The sequence below is a fragment of the Actinia tenebrosa genome, unplaced genomic scaffold, assembly GCF_029948245.1.
Source record: "Actinia tenebrosa isolate PJP-AT-01 unplaced genomic scaffold, QUT_ActTen_1.0 PGA_scaffold0__85_contigs__length_37466705, whole genome shotgun sequence".
NCBI classification, from domain to species: domain Eukaryota; kingdom Metazoa; phylum Cnidaria; class Anthozoa; order Actiniaria; family Actiniidae; genus Actinia; species Actinia tenebrosa.
Genome location: NW_028292569.1, coordinates 27,480,879 through 27,506,035, shown reverse-complemented (window position 1 = coordinate 27,506,035; position 25,157 = coordinate 27,480,879). Strand labels below are relative to the sequence as shown.

At 38.7% G+C, this 25,157-nt stretch overlaps 2 protein-coding genes across 2 annotated transcripts in view; one reads left to right on the top strand and one right to left on the bottom strand.

Moving 5' to 3' along the window:
* Positions 1-643: 643 nt before the first annotated feature.
* LOC116286869 (melanocyte-stimulating hormone receptor-like) lies at positions 644-2,976 on the top strand. The gene has a single exon (XM_031693452.2). The coding sequence runs from the start codon at positions 1,296-1,298 to the stop codon at positions 2,250-2,252; it is 957 nt and encodes a 318-aa protein (XP_031549312.1). The 5' UTR covers positions 644-1,295; the 3' UTR covers positions 2,253-2,976.
* Positions 2,977-6,024: 3,048 nt separating this feature from the next.
* Positions 6,025-25,157, bottom strand: part of LOC116286870 (dynein axonemal heavy chain 12) — a 38,582-nt gene continuing 19,449 nt past the window's right edge. Inside the window, exons 45-88 of the mRNA XM_089038573.1 lie at positions 24,862-24,924; positions 24,105-24,247; positions 23,850-23,924; positions 23,585-23,666; positions 23,396-23,452; positions 23,067-23,188; positions 22,633-22,825; positions 22,104-22,265; positions 21,813-22,013; positions 21,339-21,472; positions 20,695-20,794; positions 20,408-20,470; positions 20,000-20,080; positions 19,430-19,606; positions 18,849-19,070; positions 18,276-18,416; positions 17,688-17,858; positions 16,673-16,891; positions 16,112-16,257; positions 15,865-15,937; positions 15,537-15,678; positions 15,063-15,255; positions 14,506-14,665; positions 14,376-14,408; positions 13,763-13,935; positions 13,104-13,314; positions 12,601-12,689; positions 12,359-12,503; positions 11,762-11,912; positions 11,270-11,343; positions 10,769-10,948; positions 10,367-10,507; positions 9,858-9,995; positions 9,680-9,777; positions 9,248-9,383; positions 8,985-9,068; positions 8,788-8,892; positions 8,360-8,463; positions 8,063-8,174; positions 7,627-7,719; positions 7,350-7,409; positions 7,079-7,248; positions 6,732-6,799; positions 6,025-6,624 (exon numbers count right to left, since the gene is read on the bottom strand). Coding sequence (XP_088894699.1) covers positions 6,434-6,624; positions 6,732-6,799; positions 7,079-7,248; positions 7,350-7,409; positions 7,627-7,719; positions 8,063-8,174; positions 8,360-8,463; positions 8,788-8,892; positions 8,985-9,068; positions 9,248-9,383; positions 9,680-9,777; positions 9,858-9,995; positions 10,367-10,507; positions 10,769-10,948; positions 11,270-11,343; positions 11,762-11,912; positions 12,359-12,503; positions 12,601-12,689; positions 13,104-13,314; positions 13,763-13,935; positions 14,376-14,408; positions 14,506-14,665; positions 15,063-15,255; positions 15,537-15,678; positions 15,865-15,937; positions 16,112-16,257; positions 16,673-16,891; positions 17,688-17,858; positions 18,276-18,416; positions 18,849-19,070; positions 19,430-19,606; positions 20,000-20,080; positions 20,408-20,470; positions 20,695-20,794; positions 21,339-21,472; positions 21,813-22,013; positions 22,104-22,265; positions 22,633-22,825; positions 23,067-23,188; positions 23,396-23,452; positions 23,585-23,666; positions 23,850-23,924; positions 24,105-24,247; positions 24,862-24,924 — 5,676 coding nt within the window. The 3' untranslated portion in view covers positions 6,025-6,433. The remainder of the gene's footprint in view (positions 6,625-6,731; positions 6,800-7,078; positions 7,249-7,349; positions 7,410-7,626; positions 7,720-8,062; positions 8,175-8,359; positions 8,464-8,787; positions 8,893-8,984; positions 9,069-9,247; positions 9,384-9,679; positions 9,778-9,857; positions 9,996-10,366; positions 10,508-10,768; positions 10,949-11,269; positions 11,344-11,761; positions 11,913-12,358; positions 12,504-12,600; positions 12,690-13,103; positions 13,315-13,762; positions 13,936-14,375; positions 14,409-14,505; positions 14,666-15,062; positions 15,256-15,536; positions 15,679-15,864; positions 15,938-16,111; positions 16,258-16,672; positions 16,892-17,687; positions 17,859-18,275; positions 18,417-18,848; positions 19,071-19,429; positions 19,607-19,999; positions 20,081-20,407; positions 20,471-20,694; positions 20,795-21,338; positions 21,473-21,812; positions 22,014-22,103; positions 22,266-22,632; positions 22,826-23,066; positions 23,189-23,395; positions 23,453-23,584; positions 23,667-23,849; positions 23,925-24,104; positions 24,248-24,861; positions 24,925-25,157) is intronic.

Below are 25,157 nucleotides of genomic sequence, written 5' to 3'. Positions count from 1 at the left end.
GTGTTCTTACTGTTCCATCTTTTTCTTCTTTGAGTTAAAAAACCACCTGTTTTAGTGATAACTGATTTAAAGATAAGACACGTAGTTTTTCTGCCATCAAAGACTTTATAATATTACATGAGAAATTCCTACAATTTGATTGGCTGAGGGGAGTGGAACACTTGATAGTATACAAATAGAAATACCAGAGACGGAGATTGGTACCGGCGCACAAACAAGGTGCTCCGATAGTCGGCACTGCTACAAAGCTAATGGCGCGAAATATTGTGATGATGATAATGATGATATGCATGATGACGATGGTGATGACGTTGATGGTGATGATGATATGGATGATGACGATGGTGATGACGTTGATGGTGATGATGATATGGATGATGACGATGGTGATGATGATATGGATGATGACGATGGTGATGACGTTGATGATGATGATGATATGGATGATGACGATGATGATGATGATATGGATGATGATGACGTTGATGATGATGATATGGATGATGATGACGTTGATGATGATATGGATGATGATGACGTTGATGATGATATGGATGATGATGACGTTGATGATGATATGGATGATGATATGAATGATGATGATATGTATAATATGTATAATAAAAGAAAGTTGGAATAAAGTCATTACAATTAATCATGGCTCACTTCAGAGTGCATTAATTAAGCTTGACGTCTGGTAAATTGCTGGTTTTCAATCATCGTTCCCAAGGAAATGAAATAACAATGTTTTGAACTATTACTAAGTCGGTCCAGCTCAACCCTTCGCTAGCTGTCTAACAGTGTGTTACTCAGTAGAGCAAGCAGGTGGATGGTATGTCAACATGGATAAGATGGATAAGTGCAGGATGTAATATGAGCTAAAAGACAATTGACTCTGAATATAGCCACCTTTTCTTTAGCCTTTTTAATAAAAAAACCCTTACAGCTTCGATCGATCCAAAACGTCAAAAGCATCAATATGCATATGGGCTCAAATATTTTATTTGAATTTTTCTTTTCTTTCAGTCGCCACGCATCAATTCCTCGTTTCTGGTTCAATATCTGTAATAATTGACTTTTTAGGGACTAGTACTTATTATTCGTAGTTTTAGGCGGACCGGTACTTGTCACGATTGACCACCTTAGGTGTTTTATTTATATCAGCTGATACTTGGACTTATTGTCACTGTAACTACAAGAACCTCCGAGATCCAAGGAATATCATAATAATAGATGATAATGGAAACATTGTCGTTCAACTAAACTAGGAGGGTTTCTAGCAAGACATATCGAATATGGATCATGAGAATGGGAATACATCGGTCGATAACGTATGCGGAACATTTCAATCTATTTGGGCCGACTACAGCGATCGACTGGATCGAAATGTCTACATCATCAATGCTACATTTAGTGTCATATTCTGCTTTCCTACTGTGGCTATCAACTTGATTCTGTTTATAGCTGTTTGGAGAACATCAACACTCCGTACGCCATCCAACATTCTTATTTGTGTATTGGCAATCACAGACTTGTGTGTTGGGATTGTGGAAATGATCTTCGCTGGTTTATTGTTCAGTATGATCACAAATGCAATACAAACTATTAAATGTGTTCTTGCAGTGTTGAGCCGGCTTCTAGCAAACATGTTCGCCGAGATGTCCTTTCTGACCTTCACGGCCATCAGTGTGGACAAACTGTTGATGGTTCATTTTCACCTCAGATACAACACTCTTGTCACAATTCCTAAAATCCTCATAGCTGTGACTGTGATATCATGCTTGTGCGGTGGAATAGCAGCGTTGAACTTCATAAGCATAAAACTCTACACTGCTTTCATCGCTGTAATCACCTGCACTTGTTTCATCGTCGCATTCATTTCCTACAGTAAAATCTACCGTACAGTGATACGACATCAACAGGAAATCCACGAACAGACGATGGCTGTTGCTACGAGGGGGGGCAACAACAAGGTGCTGGAGCTGGCTCGATTCAAGAAGCGTACGTTTAGTATGATGTGCATCTATTGTATTTTTTTATTATTTTATTTCCCGTACATTTTGATAATCATTATAATGATGACTTTGAAACAAGAAAACACTACCCTTGCTGCAGCTAAGATCTACTCCATTACTTTCATCTTTCTCAACTCGTTTGTCAATCCTTTGCTCATCTGTTCGACAATGAGAGAGATACGAAAAGCGATGAGACACATGCTAAGCATTACAAAGCAAAAAAAGAATGGAACATAATCTATGGCAGAGTTTGAGGTCTTTGAGATACTGTATATAGAAAGGCAGACGTGCGGTCGGTTGGACTGACCCGCCACTACTTGTGAATTATTGGATTTGCTCTCTCTCTCCTTCCTCCCTAAAAAAACAACTTCTAAAATTACGAGCTCTGAACCTAAAACTGATTGCCTCAGATTGTCACTCGAAAACGAATTAATGGGATCTTTACTTTAGAGCTTTTTAACGTTAAGTGCATGTTTCCAGAATTTTTTCGCTTGTCAGGATATATAAGTTGAAAATAGTCAGTTTTAGGAGGTAAACCTAGTCTTGCTATGCATCCGGTGCTCAAGACTGTCACTAGCATGCTCTTCCTTTTCTGTCAAAACTTGTTTATGAGCATCAGGGCACCGGTAAATGATTATATCCCACTGTTTCGTTCGCCTCTAGAACATGTCTTTAAAATGATGAATAACCAATGAAATAAATCATCTTTGTAGTGTGTCAAACATGACGTGTCACTGCTGATAGAAAAGCTATATACTTATCCAATTAAAAGACGAGGTAGAACTGCTTACGTCAGTTGGTCCTTCCTGGTAGAAACTTCACTCATATCGGTCTTACTGAGCCCCGTATTGTTGGTCAGCGGGTTTGCCCATGGCAAGGACCACACTACGTCATTCGTTGCTAAGTAGTATCCAAGCACGTGACTTACTTGTGCAAAGGGTCTAGTTAATCGTTATTTAGTTTCATCAAAGGAAACTTTCTTTTTGTGCTAAAGATTACTGTTTCATCCGGAGACGGTTTTATATTTTTTGTATCTCACAACCTCAAAACATGTTTACCATCTGGTTTTTACGCGAATTTCACTCAAAACAAACAAAGTGTTTAACAACATTAACGATTTACCTAATGATCTATTTATTTTGGTTATATTAGTGAACAAATTGATCAAGCCTTTTTTTGGTAAAGTATTAATTGATTATCGTGAGGATCTTCCAACGTTTTGGTCGCCTCCACCGCAATACATTCGGTAACATACAGTAAAGAAGAGAAAGGAAAAAAAAAGAGAAAGAAAAGAAAAGAAAAGAAAAATTACAGTGTTAAAAAAGATTACCAATACATTCGGTAACATACAGTAAAGAAGAGTAAAGAAAAAAGAAAGAAAGAAAATAGAAGAAAAGAAAAGAAAAACTGGTTATAACGGGCTCAGAAACAATACATTTTTTTGACAGTTCAACTTTAATTAAAATTTCGATTCAAACTTAATTAAGATTCAATTATTATTCAATTAAATTCTACAATATCTGGTGGGATTGATTTCATGGCTTATAAACTACACTTTGGTCCCATAATTCAGCTCGGTCTGAGCTTCGCCATTTAGACACCTTAGCTGATTACCATAATTACGTAAGAGCTCTTATTTGCTGTCCTTGTTTCTAACGAGATCACGTATTTGTCATTTTAAAATGACGACCATCAAAGGATGTGTTCATGTTGACGATTTTCATTAATTAAGATTCAATTATTATTCAATTAAATTCTACAATATCTGGTGGGATTGATTTCATGGCTTATAAACTACACTTTGGTCCCATAATTCAGCTCGGTCTGAGCTTCGCCATTTAGACACCTTAGCTGATTACCATAATTACGTAAGAGCTCTTATTTGCTGTCCTTGTTTCTAACGAGATCACGTATTTGTCATTTAAAAATGACGACCATCAAAGGATGTGTTCATGTTGACGATTTTCATTAACGAACCAGCTTTAAAATCTGTACACTTGCGTCATGATGGAACCAGCTAATGCTTGGATAATTCGGTTCTGATTGACGAGTTAATCTCTGGAAATTAATCAAAGTTTTCAGTAATTGATTCCTTAAACCGATATAATCAAGTTACGAATGACAAAGAAATGGTTGAAAATTAGCCCACTTAACTTGTATTGTATAATACTATTTTTGGTTTGTGTTTGGATTGACTCGTAAAAAACTAAGACCTTTTTTCGCTGGCGTGCAGTGAGAGCATGCTGTCGTACGAATAGTGAATAAAAAATCTACTTCTATCAGAGGTCATTTAGTCTACTGCCAATTTACAAGATATTTTGTTAAGTTCATTTAAGGTTGACTGACATGTTACAAATTCTGAAAGGCCGATGTTTATTTAGTTGAGTACAAAAGAGTTCTTTATGAATCTATAATGCGCTAGTAAGCTAATCCTATACTAGAAGATGAGTGTCACTAAAAGTGCACCGTGTTCTGTCCTGTTTTGCTACTAAACCGAGCTGTTTTTCCTTCATACGTGGCTTTATAACTGAGTTGTGCCCAGGAGAGTTCCAAGATTGTGGAATCTTGTGTTTTGAATCATGAATAATGAGCTTAAAGATCCGCTTGAGAAAGTTAGCAACTCTCTTCGCAGGGCAGTGAGTGTCAACAAATCTCGGGAAAGTGATCTGAGGAGTAAAGTGAATACCATTCAACGTGAACGAAGACAAAGCATGAATAGTTGGTCACTGAAGCAGGAGAAATTCCTCCTAGCCAAGCTCAAGATGATGCCTGCTATTGGCCTGGGGAAGCCGAGTGAAAGACGAGAAAGAGAACAAGCTAATCTAGCAAAAATGAGGAAAATAACTATGACACGGGGAGTCTTGCCTGTCACTATGGAAGAAACTGGAATATATTCTACAGGTGAAAAAGAGACTTCTGTTTCTCAAAAAGACCTCCATTCTTCATCAAGAAATCCCCTCCCCCCACTACTACCTCAACCACCAAAAAAAAGAACTTTATCGGAGAGTAGACCGTATGGTTTTTATTTACCACAAACAAGAACAATTGAAGAAGTTTCCAAAACTGATCAAAAATTTTTGAACAATTTTCAAAAAACGCGTAAAGTTAGTGAATACAAGTCTCCAGTTCACACGTACCTCTACGGAAACCGCGAGGAAGAGCAAGAAGCTATCCGACATAAGCTATCCGTTAACGAGCTTCAAAATGCTGCACATCTCGCGAGGAAGGTCAGTTGCTATGGCGCTCCAAAACTTGAGCAGGATAAAATAATGGAAGACATTGCTGAAGAAGGGGAGGACGCCACAGACAAAACTGTTCAAGAAAGAACAAATTATGAACAAGCCAGTAATCCAGGTAACTCAGAATCGAGAGAGCGGCAGAGCAAGCATTCTTTACCATCTATTTCTGCGGTCCTACCGACCGAAAATGAACAGGGGAATAAGAGGGCAATACGTCACTGGCGAAAGATAAGAGAATCTTTATCAACTATCGTTGGGAGGGAGAAAAAGAAAGATATCACTAAGATGTCTATGCTGGAGTTGACAAGCCTGTTTGAGGGTATTAGAGACTGTAGGTATTTACGTGTTGGGGCTCACACGTCTTACAGGGGAGACAGTGTCGATAGTAAACATTGCAGATGTATTGCTTGTACGGTGGTCGACAAAACGAAACTCAGAAATAATCTAGGCGCACCTGAATAACGTATCTATTCGTGCATGTAGTTGAACATGTAAGGTTATAAATGGTCGATCTAAGCTTCGGGGAAGCTTTCAACGAATTGAAGGTCTGGTTTTCTTGGATGACAGAACAAAAGAACCCTGTGTGTTTTCGTCTTTTACCTGAATAACGTATCTATTCGGACATGTAGTTGAACATGTAAAGTTATAAATGGTCTCTAAGCTTGCGATGCTTCTACCTCAACAAAGGTCTTTCATATACTTGCTGTCAAAACTCGACTGGTTTTCTTGGATGACAGGACAAAAGAATCCTGTGTGTTTTTGAGTATATCTTCTTAGGAAAACGCTTTATTGTAAACAAATCTCATGTACAATAGACTTGGTTTTACATGTAGTATACTATTTAAATATATGTACAGCATTAAAAAATGAGCCACTCAACATAAAAAATTACATTTAAAAAATTATAGTTTTTTTAGTTAAATCCTGGGCCTTTATGGGCCTGTATGGTACATTCAGTACTGACGGATCATACTTTATGCATGATGGTTCCTACTTTACAATTACAAACCAAATACAAACAGTTTACAAAATATCATTTTTGCACTTCTCTACGATAGTAGATAACTTAAAACCCATATTCAAACATACACAAGATTTTTCAGAGAAAAATATCTACCAAAACGATAAGATACGAAAGCACACATTAACACCAATGAACTGAAAGCATCTGGTCTAGTTTTAGTTGTCTAATCCACACAGTAAGGCCACACCACGTTTTATCCAGTGGTTCTCTGGTTTGTCTGTTGGGAGTAATATTGGCATGACGTAGTTGGTTGAATGTCCTGTTGTAGATAAGGTACCTCGACGTTCGCTTGTCTTGTAGACAGGACAATGATAACATGACGCCTCCTTAAATTCTGATATTTTACCTACGATATAACGAGACATGAGTTACAAGTCTTGAATATAAAAAAGAGTTTGAAAAAAAAGAAGTGAGATAAGGTATTAATACTCTCGTTGTCGTTACTATAGTTACCTGGTTTGATGTGAATGACAGGCATGACGTCATGTAGGATTTTAGGGAGAGATTCACCGATGACACCCCTGGAAACGAACATGCAATAGAAGTTACGGCAAGGTTTGCAGATAGCCGGCAATCGTTATACAAATTTTCAAAAAGTCAAATACTAACAGTAACAAAGAATGTTACTGAATTAAGAATGAATGGGATGGAACAAATGCATGGGATGCGATGGGACGGACGGACAGATAGATGGATGAAGGAGTGCGCACAAAGTAAAAGCACTGCCCCACAAACTTTAAGTTTATTTATCTACTGTCTATCCGTAACCAGGTTATTTTCGTTTTGAGTTTCAACTTTACCTTTTCCTGTCCCATCGGGCTCCCTCCAAGAACAATCCATGCACATAGACGCCATCATCTGGTGGCGAGTCAGCTGTGTCTTTGGTAAGCACATCAAACTCAAAACCCAACAAGTCAATAGGAATGGTGTACTTCCTGGCGTAGTTTTGTTTAGCACCTGTCAGAAAAGCCTAGACAAAACAAACGACGAATGTTTATAGTGTTAGATTAATCTGTATAGGTAACTGGCGGGAAGGAAAAAAGATGAATAACAGACTGCGGGTTAGTTTACCTGGGTAAAGAAGAATCCAGATATCCAGAACACCACTGGCTTATCTTTATCATACCAGTCCTAAGTAAGAAGGTAAGATATATCACAACATTAAAACATAAGTCAATAAAAAAAAAAAAAATTTCTGTGTTGAAAGAAATTAGCGCACGCGCGCGCGCTACAGTAACGTTACTTTTTGACAGTGAAACGACACGGTCACGGTCCGCAATCACGACATCCTTTGAACCAATCACAGCACGCCAATCACTTCTACTATCCTGTTAGTAAAAATACTAACCTGTAGAAACTTAAGTCGAGCGAGAAAATCACTGATGTAGCTGCCAAGAGGTTTGAGACTTGGATAGGAACGCTTCATCCACATTTCAGGCACCTAGAAAAATAAAAGACCAGATTAGGCAACATAGCTCATGTGAGTGTGAATCTGTCTTGGTGATCATCTACTGGCTGTAGTTGCTCTGCTTTGGGGTGTTCTTGAATGTTATTTCGGCGGGTTACCTGTGTTGGGTATGAATCCAGATGAGACTGGAATGAACGAGCATTCTCTCCCAAACCTCCTCCCTCCTTTTTGACCACAAAGGAATCCCGAGCGCCAAAAAAATAAAGAGACGGAGAGAAGCCTAGCAGTGGAGGAGGTTAGTGTGATTAAATATAGAATGTAATGGATGTGAGTGTATATAAGGTTGTATATATAAGTATTAACTTCTCCTACTCACCTTCCCAACAAGTAAACTACCAGCCAACGCTTCCAGTTCAGAGTTCATCACTACTAGACCCTTGATTGCCTTTAGGAGGTTTTGAAGACTCGAACGAATGATGTTCATCAAACTGTTGAAAAACAACACCAATTATATTCGTGACAATATATTACCAAGCTCCTTTCTCTGTAGTATGTAATATAACTTTTTAATGAATTTTTTTTGTCCTCCAGCATGTCCGCCGTGAAACCTTTTTGTCAGTAGTTTATAGTTACATTTATTTAACTAAAATGTCTTTCTTTATTTTGTACTCACTTGTTAAATCTTTCCATCTCTTGTACCAGGACAGTATTCATACTCTCTTCGTATGTCACTGGATATTTTTTCAAAGCCTCTTCCAAGTCGAAATTATTTGGAAGCTAAAGCAAAAAAAAAATATTATTATTATTATTATGGCAACGAATAAATTTTTTTCTACTGTAAAATATCATAAATCAATTTTGGTTATAACTCGCACCTTGCAACACAAGTATTCTTCTATTGCACGTTACTTCATCGCGGCCATGTTGGTGGTATTAAACAAAAGAGTTCTTATTAGCATCCATTGTTAATGCCACCAACATGACTACTATGTTTTTGTCTTTTGACTCTCTTGGGAATGCTTGCAACCCATCAATAAGCATAAGCATAAGAAACATGTGCTCTTTGGAGTTCGAATACAAGGTAAGCAACGGTTCACATACCTTGGAAAGAATGTCTTTAGCAATTTCCAACAGTGTTTCTTCAGTTTTCTTCCCAGCGCCTCCACCAGCACCTTGTGCTTGGGTTAACAAAACAGAATCGAACAACTAAAAAAACAAAATAGCACAGCCAATGAGTACATGTAACGATAAAAGAATTGAGAGGTAGAGAAGATTTGACTGTTGTAAATGACACATACGTTTCGTGTTTCTTGTAGTTCTTTAGAGATGTCAACATTGTCGTGCATACCAAACACTTCTGGTGACTGTGTCTGTGGAAGGTCCTAGAGTAGCAAACAAAACTTAGAAGTGCTAATAATAAAAAATATTAATAAAATAAAATATATATCAACAGCTCTTTGTTATGGTGGGTGGTCTACGTAGCCGAGTGAATGGGGAAGCAGACTCCTCCTCTCCCCATTCTCCCTCACACAGCTAAACCACCTTAGCTAAAAATTCTTACCTTGATAAACTCTACATATTCATCGTACGTCCCTTTCGGAGGCGCGTAATAATTCCCGCTGTGAGAGAATTTGTACTTAGGGTCGTTGATGATATCAGAGACGTAGAAATCAGCGAGAATGCTCATTAAACAGCGTCTAGGAAGAAAAAGAAGGCGAAAATATCAATATAAGGCAAAGAAATAAGCATAAAAATTCCTGTTCTTCAAGATTAGATTTTGATTGCGCAACATTGCGCAATCTCAAGGTTATACCAGTTTTCATAATTTCCCAATCAAAACACTACAATTACTAACCAAAGCTCCAAAGATCTTAAACCCAGACGTCTTGGAGCTGTATTTGGTCGCGCAATGATAATAATGGATCTAAGAGCATACATTTATACTGAAAATGTGGTGGTGTTTATACTATAGCAAGTCATTATAAACACATACCTGTCATTATCATCAGTTACTCTGCCACCATAATTGCATTCGCCGGTCAGGTACGTCACAGCATCGAATGGGATCTCTTCGTATTCGTTAATGAACATCTAAAACAAAGACAAAAAAGATTGTAAAATGATTAGCATCGAGTGATTGTGATTTGATTTTAAGTATATTTTGAACATACCTGTAGCTGTCTAACGCTGATACGTAAATCTGACTCGTTGAATCCATAAGGGATGTTCCATCCAAGAGGACCAAACTTCCTTCTCTCTTGGACCAATGCGTGGAAGAAACACAAACCGAACAACAGCTTCTCCCAGATCTAGTAATAACGACAATTTGTTAATAAGTAGATAGACGCTGAAGTGAAGCCAACTAATGATCAACTCTACCGCGATCAAATGGTATGTTCTGTGGACTTGAGGTTTGTATGGACCCTTCTCAAAATATTTAGTATGCAAGGACGTATGCACGGCTATCATGAAAATAGAAAAGAAATGATACAAATTTCATTGAGAAAAAGTGCGTTTTCAATTGTATTTTTCTGTTAGTCTTGCCTTTAAGAAAAATTTTTGAGGTCGGCATAATTTTAGTACAAGTGTTATATATATTGTAATCCAACTCATAACTAACTGTGATAAGCTATTATGCATTATTCATGTTATTGTAAATGTAAGACCAGACGATCATTACCTGTGATTTGTTTCCACAACCAGCAAAGAACTCGGGATCAGAGATGGGATCGTTGAGATAAGACTGCAGCAAGTTCTGTCTCAGTCCTGTGGGAGGCTCGTTGGTCATCTTGACTCCATTCTGGAGCACAGTCACTGGGAACTGTGAAGACATGAATACATGCAATAGTTGAAAGAGAAAACAAACGCTTCTGAGTGGTAAAGAAAGAGAGAATGTTGATGGAAGAATTGATGGAAGGAGGAATGAATGGATGGAGAAATTGATGAAAAAAGGGGGGAAGGGAGGGAGGGAGTAAGGGAGGGAGGGATGGAATGGCATGAATGGTTGGAACACTATTAGAGAAAGAAAGACAGCCAGACAGAAAAGGCGCAATTGGTACATAGTACTCGGACATTTTTTTACCTTGTTGGACGGGTAGCTTGTCAACCATAATCTAAAGTCAGGGTTAGTATTTTCTAGACTCAGATCCTCACAGATCTTTTCTAATGACGTCATCCAGGACACCGCTAAATGACAGTTCTGTAGTACCACCCATGAACCGTTCTGCATGGCTTCTGATATCAGTTTTGCTGCTACAGGACCCTGGTTAATAAGTAATGGTAATCATTGCATTATTATATACTGAGTGATTTGTAAAGGTAAACCTTAATCGAACTCTGAAAGAACATACATCTTCGCTGATACGAGTCGGGTCACGACTAAGGCTCAGGTCAAACGTCGAACTTCACATGAGGCAAACCTAAATGAAACAATGGATAACAAGGCGGTCTCCTGTGATGTTATTAAGTTCGGCTCATGTAAAGTTCGACGTTAGACCTGAAACTAATTCACAAATGGAATTGGAATTAAACGTGTTATGTTTTGCGGACGAATCAAGGGAGAGATCTAATAAACCCTACTGACCTGTCCCTGACCAAGAGATATGGCATTAAACTTATCACCACTGAATCCTTTATCACCAGCAAACTTCATTAGACCTGAAATACAAAATGTACCCATCCAATAAAATATTCCGGCGGGGGAAAAATACATATATATCCGAAGACAAACATATATATCCAAATCTTAAACGAAAACGAAACAGACAACTATTTATAATCCAAGATGTCTAGGTTTTTGGCTTCCGTCAATCAAATTTGAAGTCTGAAAAGATACCTCGATGTCTTAGACTGTGTAGAGGAAAATATATTTGAGCTATATATTTGTACTGCGGTTGTAATGTATCTAAGTGAGCTGATCCTCGCAGTATATCAAGCAACTTATGCAGCTGCAAATTTTAAGACTCCGAAAAAATTTGCAACCTTGGACCGTGTTGGTCGCGCGTTATTATGAGTATTGAGAGTAAAGAAGAGAGATGCACGTGTATTAGAAAAATTTTCCTCTGATGTTATTTACCTGCCATAGGATCAGCACCAGGGGAGAGAATAAACAGAAGAGGAGCGCAAGCATTCGAATCCAAGTAGCTCTTGGCTAAATCAAAAGGTGGTGGTTGAACAAACTTGACACCTAATTTGTCTTCGACGAAGTTCGTTACAAGAGGTACAACCTGGTGAACAAGACAAATATAGGAATCGTTTAATCATTAAGAGCGATAAAATAGCATTGATGATTGATTCTATTTCTGCGCAGAGAGAAATCGAAGATGTGTATTTCACTGTATAACACAAGACTTTCCATTCCAAACTAATAGCTACTTGTCCAATCAGAAAGATTCTTCGAGTGCTTTCTACATCACGCTAAGCCAATCACGTCTCTTTTTTACTCTTCAATGATACCCAGATTGACAGGTGTCAATCAATATAATATATGTTGATTGACACCTCAAAAAGTGTTTTTTTCTGAAAATGACACTTGTCGAAAACGTTCAAAGCTTCAAACAAACTTTTACTTTTGCCTATACCGTATATATTTTTGAAAAATTCTTATCAGCGAATTATAATGACATCCAATATGAGATATCTATAGTTTTTAATGGATATAAGATAGTTATACCTTATCAGGTCTCAGACATCTAATAACAATCATTTTCTGGAAGTCTGTTAACTGCTCAGACCAGGGAGCAGGGAACGGTGCGCGGTGTGGTTCTTTGCTGTCGTAGATTTTGCGCCACTCGTAGGCGTTGTTACTGAAGCTTTTTCTACAAAAATAAAAATAAAAAGTCATTTGCCATCCATTATTGCTGTCTGATTTAGTGATCCAGACGTCTAGGCTATATCAAGAGTGCAAAAACTTACCTAAAGTCTTTGAAACCAGGCAGATCACACATTCTGCATACTTCATCCCAGGATCTGTCTGATAGCCACGATGGATCCGGATTTTCGAGCTAGGTGAAAAATATGAAATGGGAGAAGTTGTTAGAACAGCAACTAAAGAATCGTATACTAGGAAGATACGAAAGATAGCATTAGATTTGACTGTATGGTACACGGTAATGGTGCGATTATAGATGAACTTTTTTTTTACCAATCACAGCGCGCGAAGGTATTGCTCAGGCAATGAAAATGCTCTGACATTGATACCGTCACGGGCACGGCACGGCACTAAATGTATCCTTTAAACCAATTACAGAGCATGAAATCACTGCTCAGCCTATAAAAATGCTCAGACACAGGTACCGTCACGGTCACGGCACGGAACTAAAGATATCCTATCAACCAATCACAGCGCGCGAAGTCAATACTCAGCCAATGAAAATGCTCAGACACAGGTACGGCACGTGAGAAGTTGAAGTACAAACCTTATTTTCCAGTCCTACTCCTCCAGTCAAGAAGAACATAAACTCATCCATGTCCAGTTCTGACTTGGATTTAAGAATGTTACTGCACAACACGAAGGAGAAGAGCAGCTTGTCTTTCTCGAACAGCGATCTGCACACATTACAGTACAAGTTGTACGTAAAGTGATCGCTGAGGTAACGAAGACGTCTTTCAAGAATCTTGGACTTGTTACTGAAAAGAGAACAGATAAACATCACGTTCAAAATCATTAACTTTTATATAAACTCTTTGAGGGATTAAATGATAAAATGCGATATTCGCATATCCTGATCAAATCAATCGCGTCAGGGGTTTTTTGTCATTACAAAGAACCAAAAGTACAAACCAAAACATCTTTGCGATTTATTTCACAGGAGTGCATCATAAGGATCACGCATCACCCTTGAAAGTATGGAATGAGTGAAGTGGGGGACTTGGCTTTGAAAATATAAGAGACTAGTAAGACAAGTATGCATAAGACTGAAGGTGGAGGGGCTGAGGGCGTATTCCTTGCCCCTGCTCCTGCCCCTGCCCCTCTCTCTCCGCAGTCTCTCCAACAAGAAATTTGCTTGCCAGTATTACCTCACCTTACCATAAAACCATCAATCTCAATATAAATGTGATAGGTTCGTTGACATACCTGTCGTGTATGGAGTTAAGGAAGAGATTGACATACCAAGTCAATGAATACTGGTACATAGGATCAATATTAGGCAGGTCAGTAATGGAGAAGAATAACACTGACGCATGTGCCGCAATGGGGTTATACCCACGACGGGACTCGTTGATCTTTGCTTCTGTTTCGTCTGCGATCTGACATAGAGATAGTAACATTCATATTATGTCATCTTTATTATAAAATAACTTTTATAAATCTAGCATTTTCATTGGTTGGAGGCGCGTGCTTTATAAGAGTACATAGCACGCGCCTGCGCACTTTCAGTTTCGTTTGCAAACTGACGTCGAGAAAGTAATGAAATTCAATATCATCTCTAATATCAATTAATATCACTTGCTCGTAATCATTGTAACCGTGCTAGATGTAGAAAACGAGAACTAGTGGGGGAGGGGTGGGTGTCAATATTTTATGAGGCTCATAAGTAGTTGATAGATGACGAAATTTTTCGGACTCCTTTTTGCTATAACTCTTCAGAAATCAATGATAAACTTCCCAAGTGGCTTTACAGTGTAAGATTTTGATTGTTTTATTAGAAAATCCAGTCATGAGTTTACTGACTCTGTGTTTCACTTACTTTCTGTTTTTTAGATATCTCATCTGACAAAACCTGCGTAAGAAAGAAAATACCATCAATACTACCGAACATATATACTGAATCCTAGTTAAGGTAGTATATTATATACAAAAGGATTTGATTCCCATACCTTGGAGGAATCAAGGATCTTGATAGCCGTCTCATCCTCTAGAATATTTCCCTCAGAAGAAGACAGCGTTTCAAGGATTTTATCTTCAATCTCTTTAAGTTGTTTTTTGTTGGCAGCACTTTGCACGATTAATGCCTGACGCTCCTCCTCTAGATCAGGTCTGTGACATAAGATATTCAAAATAAACGCAGGTATTCAAAAAACTGCTACAAATGAATACAATCTAGGAGCAGAATATCCTGCAAATATGTGTAGCAGTATACAGTACATTATAACATAGTCACGATAAAACGCGCGCTCTGATTGGGTGGTTATGCATGAACAAGAAATGGATGGAACATAGCCTTGATGATACGCGCGCTGTGATTGGATGGTCATATATGAACAAGAAATGGATGGAACATAGCCATGATGATACGCACGCTCTGATCGGATGGTTATATATGAACAAAAATATGGATGGAACACGTGCGCACTAACGTCAAAAAATATTTACAACCGTTTCCTTCTCATGGTAAGCTAAAGCTAAAGTTGATTAAAGTCCAGAGTCTCCTAACCTTTCTTTGGCCACAACGATACCAAGCAACTGGTCCTGTAAACCCTCGGGTGTTATCATGAAGTTCAGTAATGTTACTTTGGTTGATAGCTCGGGAAGGTAATGAGGATTACGTAGCTTGGTAGTAATGTAGAATCTGAAGTCAGCAGAGTATTCTATCACAGATTCTCCTAGACGAATGCAGGTCACGCCCCCTGTCAATCAGAATAGTCAGTGTTATAGTCAGCCGCATATATAGAAATAAGGTGATAAGGATCATGTAATGCAACGCGAAAAATGCAATTTATCTTACGTAGATGATGCAGGAGTGATTGTTTAGTCTGTCAGGCTACACGAGCAAGAAGCCGATGAATGCAGCGCTTGACTCCAGATAAAATTGGAATGTTGACCGTTTTTTTTAAATTTAACACCTCGATGCACAGGAACCAACAATGAAACACAACTCTCATTTATATATGATGGATGAATTTGTTACCTTGCTTGAAGGTTTGTTTTAACAACAAAGGTTCTAGTGAAGGGTCGAGTTCTTCGCCTACATTTTCTAGTAGAACCGGGTTACCAAACTGTATGCTGTTCTCCAAGGTACGAATGTAATCTGAATCTGTCAGCTTGATGACCTGTTGAAACATTTATGATTAGTGCTCAAGAACTTATGCAGAAGATCATTTTAAAGCGCACCATGGTTTCCAGAGGGTCTCTCGCTCCGGTGTTCCTCGGTCGTAGGATTAGTTATCGCGAAGGACTTGGGCGAGAGAGCCTCTGGAAACCATGGTACGCAAAGCGCATCACCCCCGTGAACTCACCGATAGCTGACAATCTTTTTCTGAATTTTTTATCCACTTGTTGGCCTGGCCTTGTGGATCTATCATTAGAGGCCTGAGAAAAATATACCAAGTTATTATCATTTATCAATAAGCAATTAATATTATCTGAATTTTTATCCACTTTTTGGCCTGGCCTTGTGAATCTACCTGGTAAGTAATATAACAAGTTTTTAATATTTATTAATGATTATTAATGTTATCTGTAAATGAAAAATTTAGTTCTCACCATCTTCTAGCGCTGTCCACTATAACACCATTATCAATAGAGAACGAGTCCGTGGGTAGACCAGCAATGTTCCACGCTCTTATCTTGATCGCTTCACCGAGGGTCTTACTCAAGGAGAAATCATCTGAGCAGGGGATGTTCTTGGACTACGATGAAATCATCACCAAATATCATAAGTTAAATATCACCCATTTTCATATATAATTGACCTTTTTAGCTTTGTATGCAAATTGTCCATTCCAGATCACATGACATTCCCTTGAGAATTGTTCTTTTATGACGAATGTGTTAAAATATTTACACATGAAAGAACCAACTCCTAATGTGGCATCACATGTACACAACAAACAAAAAAGGTCTATTACGTGACCAAGACAGCTCAAGATTTCTGGGTTTTTGGTTTCGGTGAATCGAAAAAAAAAACGAACTCAGACTGTTGCCAAAATTTCAGACATCTTGGATGGCTAGTTGTATGGGTTGCGCAATTATGAAAATGGGTACAATATACCTTGTATACACATGAAACATACTGATATTCATTGCATCTCGAAGATTAATTACCTTACAAATACTGGTCCAATCATGACAGCATTCTTTCCTGAATCCAGCAGTAAACGCACCCAAATACGCGATAACACCAGAAGATATCAAGACATCACCAGTTAAGTTATCATAAATATCCTGTAAGGACCGCGCTGCTTGTGACCAGCGGTCTTTTTCACCTCCCAAACCTCCTATCAGCTTCTCTGCGCGTACAAGCTTCTTTGAGCAAAGGTCGACCTAAAGTAAATAAAAAAATAATCGAAAGAATTAAGATGACCAAAGTATTAAGGTGACTGCCTACTTTTGGAAATTGATTTAAACTTTTTTTAAAACTTCGATTTTTCGAATTAAAATTTAATGCTGATTCCAAATCTGGAAAGAAAAATAGGGTGTCCCGAGCTCGTTTTCGAGATAATCAGCTTTTAATGGAAGCCTATGCACGAGCTTTTGGAGTAAAAATTGCGCCACCGGAAGTGATTAGAAAAAAATTAAGATTCATAAGATAATAGTTATTTGCAGACTCTATGATTGCACGAATGAAGGCTAGTCAATCATTCTACAATAATACATGGATATTTTCGACATAAAAACAAAAAAATACATTGATGCGTCATACTTTGTAGTTTCGGTGCTCTTAAAAAATCTCATAAAGTCGAACAAAAATCCCTACAAAAACCTAATTTTTCATGTGTTACTGATTTAAACTTTTTCTAAAATGTTGATATAACCTAGATTTTTAGGAGTTTTTTCTAATGAGCTATGAAAAAATAGAGAGTCCCGTGCAAAATTCGAGGGTTTTGCCCTGTTGAAGCTCACAACGCGTATGGTTCTTCAATAAAATCTTGTAGATTTTCAGCGGTTTTTGAGCGCGCGCTCATCGTGGGCTCAATTCGAACGTTCAAAAGTAGGCAGCCACCTTAAGGTGTTTTAAAGATTTAATTTGTGTTTCTTCAAGCATCTTTTTCAGCGGGATTCGAATCCTTGACCTAAACTAAATATATATTAGTAAACTGCGTGTACTATTTCATTGTACCTGGAATTCTAGTTGTTCTTTCTTCTCTGTGGTTTCCTGGAACTGTTCTTTAAGGGTGGCAAGTTTGGCCTCGACCTCAGCTAGTTCCTGTCGCTTGGCATTCAACAGGATCATGGTCTCTGCTAGCGATGATTCTGCTTCTGCAAGACGCAGCTTCTTTGGAGCTACAACCTGTTAAAGTCGAATGATATTAATGAATATAATGGTAAAATGCCGGTTACGGGTTAAGTTCATGCATTAATTAACATCATTATCAGAAAACAGCATCTACATCCTCATCACCACCATCACCACCATCAATACCATTATCGTCACCATGATCATCATCATCAACACTACCATGATCACCACCATCATCGTGACCATCATCATCACCATCCTCATCACCACCACCACCATCTTCATCACCATCACCAACACAATCATTAACATCATCAACATCGTCATCACCATAATCATCATCATCAACATCGTCATCACCATAATCATCATCATCATCAATCATCACCGTCGCAGTCGTTGTCATCATGACCACCACCATCTCTAGTCTCTACTATTATCGATATGAATAATGAAGAGTAATAATACCTTTGCCACCCGGTCATAGATCTCCAGAGCAATAACCCATTTACATAAACCTTCAGCAGCAGACGAGGCGGCCTTGACTTTAACAGGATCAAAGTCAGGGTTGGGGATATACTCTTTACGGATCTTTGCCATGATATGGGTCTGGAAGCGGTAAAAGTAAAAAGACATAACGATATTAAAACAAACATTTAACCAAACCCATTGGTATCTGTAATACCGAGAAAACAGGTTATGAGTGCATTGGTGCATCAACATTTTCAAAGGTTTTAAGTAACTAAAGAACGACATCAGGAAAGCAGATCTATTCGAAGCTAGTGTCTGTCAAGAGATCGAAAGAAATCTTCGTATTCCGTCAAGGTGCAAAACGCACGCCATTAGCCATTCCGAGGTCGAGGGGGAAAAAGCCGAGTTGGTATTGCAGTGCATTGTGGGACTTTTTGGGGGACGAAATAAACGCCAGCTTGGAAATGTGTACCATAAAATAGTACCACAATGACTACTCGACCCAGTTGTTTGCTCAACCTCGTCATGCTAATTAACGTCCTTCTTTGATTAATCCGTGCTAGTACTTACAGGAATATTGTCTTTGTCGTATTCCTTCAAGCTAGTGAGGAAGGTCATATCACCCAGTAATCTCTTGGATGGACCCCAGTAGTCCAGGATCTTCTTGCCAGTCCCTGAAGGATCATTCACCTTGTCTGGCTTCAGATCCTTCATTACGCACACCGCTGACATGACGAGTTTTACACCAGCTGGAGGGTTGGTCATGGACTTGACGATTGTGATATCAGCAGGCTGTGAAGGAGAAAAATCAGAGATCAGAGTTTATGATATTTAATGCTGAGATAAAACGAAAAACACGTTTTAAGACATTTTGAATAATTAGTCATGTTGCACCTTCTCTACTACATGGTCACGGCGAAAACAAACAAAAAAAGCGCATGCTTTCAAATAAAATCCCTTAGAAGTCAGAATTTTAGATCCTCTTACAAATAAACTTTGACGCCGCTGAGCTGCGCCACTGCCTGTACTTGTGGTGGTGATCAGCTTTAACGACTGAACCTTTTAAATATTTTCTTACAAATAAACTTACTAAACAAAGAAACAAGACAAGACATTTTTGTTTGGAAATCCTGAGTAAAATTTATTCTCACCTTGAGAGTGTTAAGTGCAGCAAGAGCAGCTTCTAGTGCAGGGATAGCTTCTGCTAACTCTCCTTCACATTCGTCCTTTAGGGCCTGCGCTTCTGCTGCCTTGATGTTCGCTGCTGCTTCGTCTTTACGTACAATCTCACTCGTAGCTTCAACCTCTTTGGATTCCTTCTCAATAACCTGGTGTATAAAGTCGAAGTGTACACAGTAAGAACAAAGGTGTGAGGTAAGTTGTGATGCATGAACGCGCTGTGGAAAATAGGTGACATACAGAAAGGGGTAACTGATAATGATCACGCGCTAAAAGGGCGCGATGTTCATGCTGTGAAATACAGTAAATGTTGAATATAGCAAGGGATCATTGCTGTAGAAATGGTTAGCGTACGTCCATTGGATTATAGATGCACACACACGCTAGTTAACCAATCAGAGCACGCGTTATACTTTAGCTATGTTATATTGAATTAGCTATTGATCACGCGCCAAAACAGCACGGTTACGGTAACGCGGCGTAACATACTTCACGCAAGAAAGGTCATAAATGAATGTCACAAGACAGTTAGTTCTACTTACCACCATCATCTTGTCGTTCTCAGCTGCCGTCTCCACCAACTGCGGCTGCAATTCCTCTAGTTCTTTTTGCATATCAGCAACCTTGAGTAACGTGATAAGCAAGGTATTAATTAAAATAAAAGTATCATACTGCTCATAACATTTTATTATACTTGACTATTAATAGTAACGACAAGCTGTGTCCTATAGAGCATGTACTGACGTGCCGTGCCGCAATGATTCTAAGAAATCTGATTGGATGTCTAATGGATTATACTGTTTCAGTCTATCGATAAAATTCGTCTTTTTACACACACTGTGTTTGGTTTAAAGTTGGTCGTCAAATTTTGTGCCGTGAAGGTACGACGTGCTTAAATTGGCCAATACCGTCATTAGTTTTGGTGTCGGTTTAACTTAATTAACACAAACCTGAGATGCAGCAAATGCTAGCTTTTCTAGTCCAACTTCATAACGTCGCTTGTTTCTCAGAACCTAGCGAACCAAAAGGTAAACATTAATACAAACGATCTTACGTACATACAGGACGTGCACACAGTCATGGCCGCAAAACATCTGAATGGTAGCTGCCATTGGAAATGACCACGTAAAATGGCGGTCTTGTCTCATCTTGAGACGTAAAACATAGAGGAACATGTGACTGTCATGTGTCACTCTTTATCATACACGGTTGCTTTACTTTGCATATCTCGTCATACCTCATCCTGCTTCTTTCCCAGAAGACTTTTAAATGAAGAGATCAATTCCAAGTAGGAGGTAGGCGTCACGTAGTTATGTCTACCCAACACCTCAAGGTATCTGATAACAGACAAAAATATATATTATCAATCAGGACTGATTACGCACTAATTGGTATATCAGACCAGTTACAGTGCGACGCATGCCAAATTTACATTCTTACACGTGTCATCGTGACTTTCCTTTGACTTTAATTGTCAATCAATCAATGAATAAACTTTGTTTAAAGAGGGTGACGTATTAACCCATTGAGTTACCTAGCTTACGGTAAATTGGGGTTGGGTTTTTCATAACGATTTATTTTTCTCTCTTTTCTCTCTACTATCGTGTATTAAAAGAAGTTTAAAATTGGTTGGCTACGGTAGTAAGCGTCTCATGGTAACAATGGTGGATCCAGGAATTTTAAAAAGGAGAGTTCCGAAATGGCCGCCACGCAGAAAAAGCTGGTAAGATTGGCTTTACACTGAGGGGGGTTCCAATTTCATTCTACTGAGCGTAAAGAGCATGATTGGCTTCACAAGATCTTGCAAAAAGGGGGTTCCATGGAACCCACTCCTGGATCCGATGAGTTAACCTTGCATCTGATCAATGTAATATGACTTACTTTTCGGATAATTGACGTGCGCTTGTATGGAAGTGTTGGCAGATGGGAACGATTTCAGTGCGTTCGTTTTGTGTCAGATGGGCATCTTCCAGGAACTTGTTGGCTACCATCTCTAAAGCATCTTGAGGCCATGGCTGTACGGAAACACACGAAGTAGAACAGTTGACGCAGGTATTTAGAGACTGGGAGGGGGAGGCTGGTGCAAAGATGGGGTCAATGATTTTCATGCAGGAAGAAAAGGGGGAGAAAAAAAATGTTCGTAAAAGAAAGGATCAAGATCTACACATACTGATACCTTTTTTGCACCCCTGTCCCCTTCTAAATACTGACCACTTCGACCTCCAACATGCAGGGTATCTTGTATCCCACGACAAATAAATCATATTGCCATGACAATATATTATCAAAGCCAGTAAATGAGCATCACATGGTTTAATATTCAAACAAGTGAAAAAGAATGACTGTGGAACAAACCTGGAACCAGTCAATGGTGCAGCAGTTGATGAGAGCTGGGAACTGTCGTAACCTGTTCCTGAATGCATCACCAATAGGACTCATGCACAACATGATATGAAGATTCTCTTTGCAACAGTTGACAAAGAAGTTAAACAGCGCAAGGGGAGAAAACTCCACATTCTTGTCTTCAGCCTGAGATTGAGCCACGGGTCTTACCGCCTGCAAATACAGTAGGAAATTGAATGTATTATGTATACACAATACAAGCATATATTCCTGATTTCAGGTGTAGCCAATATTCTATAGTACCTCGTTAAGCTCTGCCTTTTCATCAACAGCAAATAGATTAGGAACTTCGCCAGTATTCAGCAAGCTGTCCACGTCTTCTAAGAAAGATTCTTCTTTGATTTGGCTATCAGTTAACAAGAACACTGTGGGCTTCATCTGGCAACCAGCACTTTTCAGAAGAGTCTAAAAGAATGAAGGTAAGAATCGCGGTAGCCAGGAGTCTAATACTAGTTTCGAAAATAATTTTATCGAACCTTGAAACGACCTATGGGCTGATCCTCCTTTAAGTCAGGGCACGGCTAAGTCACAGAATGAATTGGGATTTAGTGGGTTGGATTTTGTTGATGGAGGAAAACCGGACAACCCTCAAGTGAGAGACCCAATAAACTAAGGAAGACCAACTCGATGAAAAATGTGAGCCAAAATACTTTCTTTTACCAAGATGAAAAATTCAGTCCTTTGACGAGTTGGATTGTGCAAGTTTCGAACACTGCCCCTGACAGAAGAGGATTATTTCTCTATATTCCACGTAACAAAGATATCATTTTACCTTAATATCTTCTCTCCATTCTGGCATACCATAGCTCTTAGAGATCTCAGGCTGGAAGACGGCAAAACCAGCAATGTCAGCAGCAAGTCGTGAGAGAGACTGTCTGCCGCTGCCACCAACACCCACGAGGAGGGCGTTGCCACCTGGTTGCTTCAGGACACGGCTGATACGAACAAGATGCTCTAAAACGTATCTATAAGACAGGGGGGAAACAACTTTTGAGCACATCACATAATATATAGCCATGTGATAATTCCCCTCATCATGTAATATTTTGTCTCCGAGATGTGACGTCATCGTTCCCATTTGAGGCCCTACTAAGATAGGACTCTAACCCCGGCATCTCTCACCTAATGGGACCAGCATTTCACTGAGGTGTGTATAAGTGTGTGTATAATAACTAATATATTACAATAGCACATATCTTGTAATACCTGAAAATAACAAGATTCATTACTGTCTTGTGGGTTTGGTTGTACTCATCCAGGTAGCTTTCAGTGATCTTGTATAAATCTTCTACTGATTCCACTTCTTGGTATAAACGATCTTCCGCCATCTGCGAAGAAAATTAAAAACAAAACAGTCAACAACAGCAGCAGCAACAACCACAGCAGCAACAGAAGCAACATCAACATTAATATCATAATCGTCATCATTATCAATATCAATAACTGCAATACCAACATTTTCTTGATCATATAGATGTTTGTTATTGATAAAAAGGCGGCGTTGATAAACTGAATACATAATGTTTGGTGCTTACCACATCAGGATTGAGGAAGTCACAGAACATCAAGCTTCTCATGTCGTCCTCAGAAGCCTGGGAAAAATCATAACACATTTTAAACAGTTGAATGATATTAAAACTAGAGCAAACACCGTGGAAGATACTCGAATATTAATTCAAAATTAATTATTCCATTTTAGTACAGAAACCAAGCGCATGACTCACCGTTTTGTTGTTAGAAGACAAATGTTTGAAGAGTGAATCAAAGTCTTCTTTAAAGTGCTCTTTTGTAACTGTCTTTAAAAGTCTGGAAATGATGATATGTAAAGGCATTACAATTGGTGTGTCATGGCCGCCATGTTGGTTGACATAACCCAGAGAAACTGAGACCAAATCGTTTGTTTATGTCAACCAATATGGCGGCTATCACATGCAGCTCAAGAATATGAAGCTAAAAAAAATTGGTTCAATATTTTTTGACAGTACTTACGAATGAAGCCATGCTCTGTCTTTATCATCCACTAGACGATCATAGAACACACGATATACCTCATGTACCCATAACCTGTAAAAAACATATATTTTATTATGTGTGTTAAGTATCTTGAAAGTAGTCAATAATGCTGCAACATGATGATATGATGGTGCCAAACACACCCCTCGAGAAAAGGATGCAATTGAGAGTGACAGCAAGGCATGTCTCGGTCTATGCGCCTCTTAATAATAAGATGACCCTATTTATAACCTTGTAACTGTTTTCTTGTCTTTCAGAGCATCTTTTTTAATCAATAGAACACCGCGTACTACTCGGGAAAAGTCACGCAGGTTGAATGTGTAGTGAGACTTGGCTGGAGTAGGGAGAAGGTTGTCCATGGCTTGCTTGTATATCTGTGTTAAAAAACATGAAAATTTCTCACTGAATCATTTCATTTGAAAACTTCATCTGCTGCCTGTCGTGCTTCTCGTAACACTTCTATCGTGTTCTGCCAATTCCCCCGCACTCTATAACTTCACACAGCCGGCACGCGATTTTACGTTTTCAATTTATAGATAATATAATGGGCCAGGCGACACCAGGGAAAAACGTTTGCGCATGCATGCACTTCAGCACGTTTTCTAGGAATTTTTGAGAAAATAAATGTTTGTTTTCTCCAAGTATACAAACAATATCGCGAGTATACTTTTGTCAGACCAAGATACTGTATTAACAAACAAAATATGAAAGAATTAGCCTTAAGTTTCAAGCATGGACACTAAGTTTTGGCATTTTGTGAAGTCCAATTTATCAGGCATGTCAAATTTACATATGTTTTGAGTAATTTGCATACGGATTCAGAGCATGCGCAGACGTTTTCCACTCGTGTCGGGCCAGGCAGTTACGAGAACAATATAGAATGCGCCAGCAAGAGTTTCTTTCAAGAGAATTGTTGATATCAGACTGAGGTGTCTGATTAAAATCAGTCTTATATAACTAATACTATTATTTATCACATTGGCCTAACCTCCATGGTGGCAGAAACCACGTTGTTCCCTGCAGCAAACGTATCAGTAGGGAATTCATGATTCTGTGAAACGAAAGAGAACATTTTAAGTTAAAACTGACATTAGAACAAAGACAGTGAAGCTATGAAGCCTTGGCGAATATATTATTACTGGGCTACCTGTGGTAGAAAAGCCAAAAAAAGTTTTATGTTCTTTCATGATTGTTATGCGGTTTTATGCGGTTATGAGTGCTTTTCGTGTTTCTGCCATCGCCACAACTTCAGAGTCCACGGGTTTTGACAATCAAAAAACTACT

Bases quoted from the DNA above. Each gene is read 5' to 3' on its own strand.
- LOC116286869 (XM_031693452.2), top strand. From the start codon at position 1,296: ATGGATCATGAGAATGGGAATACATCGGTCGATAACGTATGCGGAACA.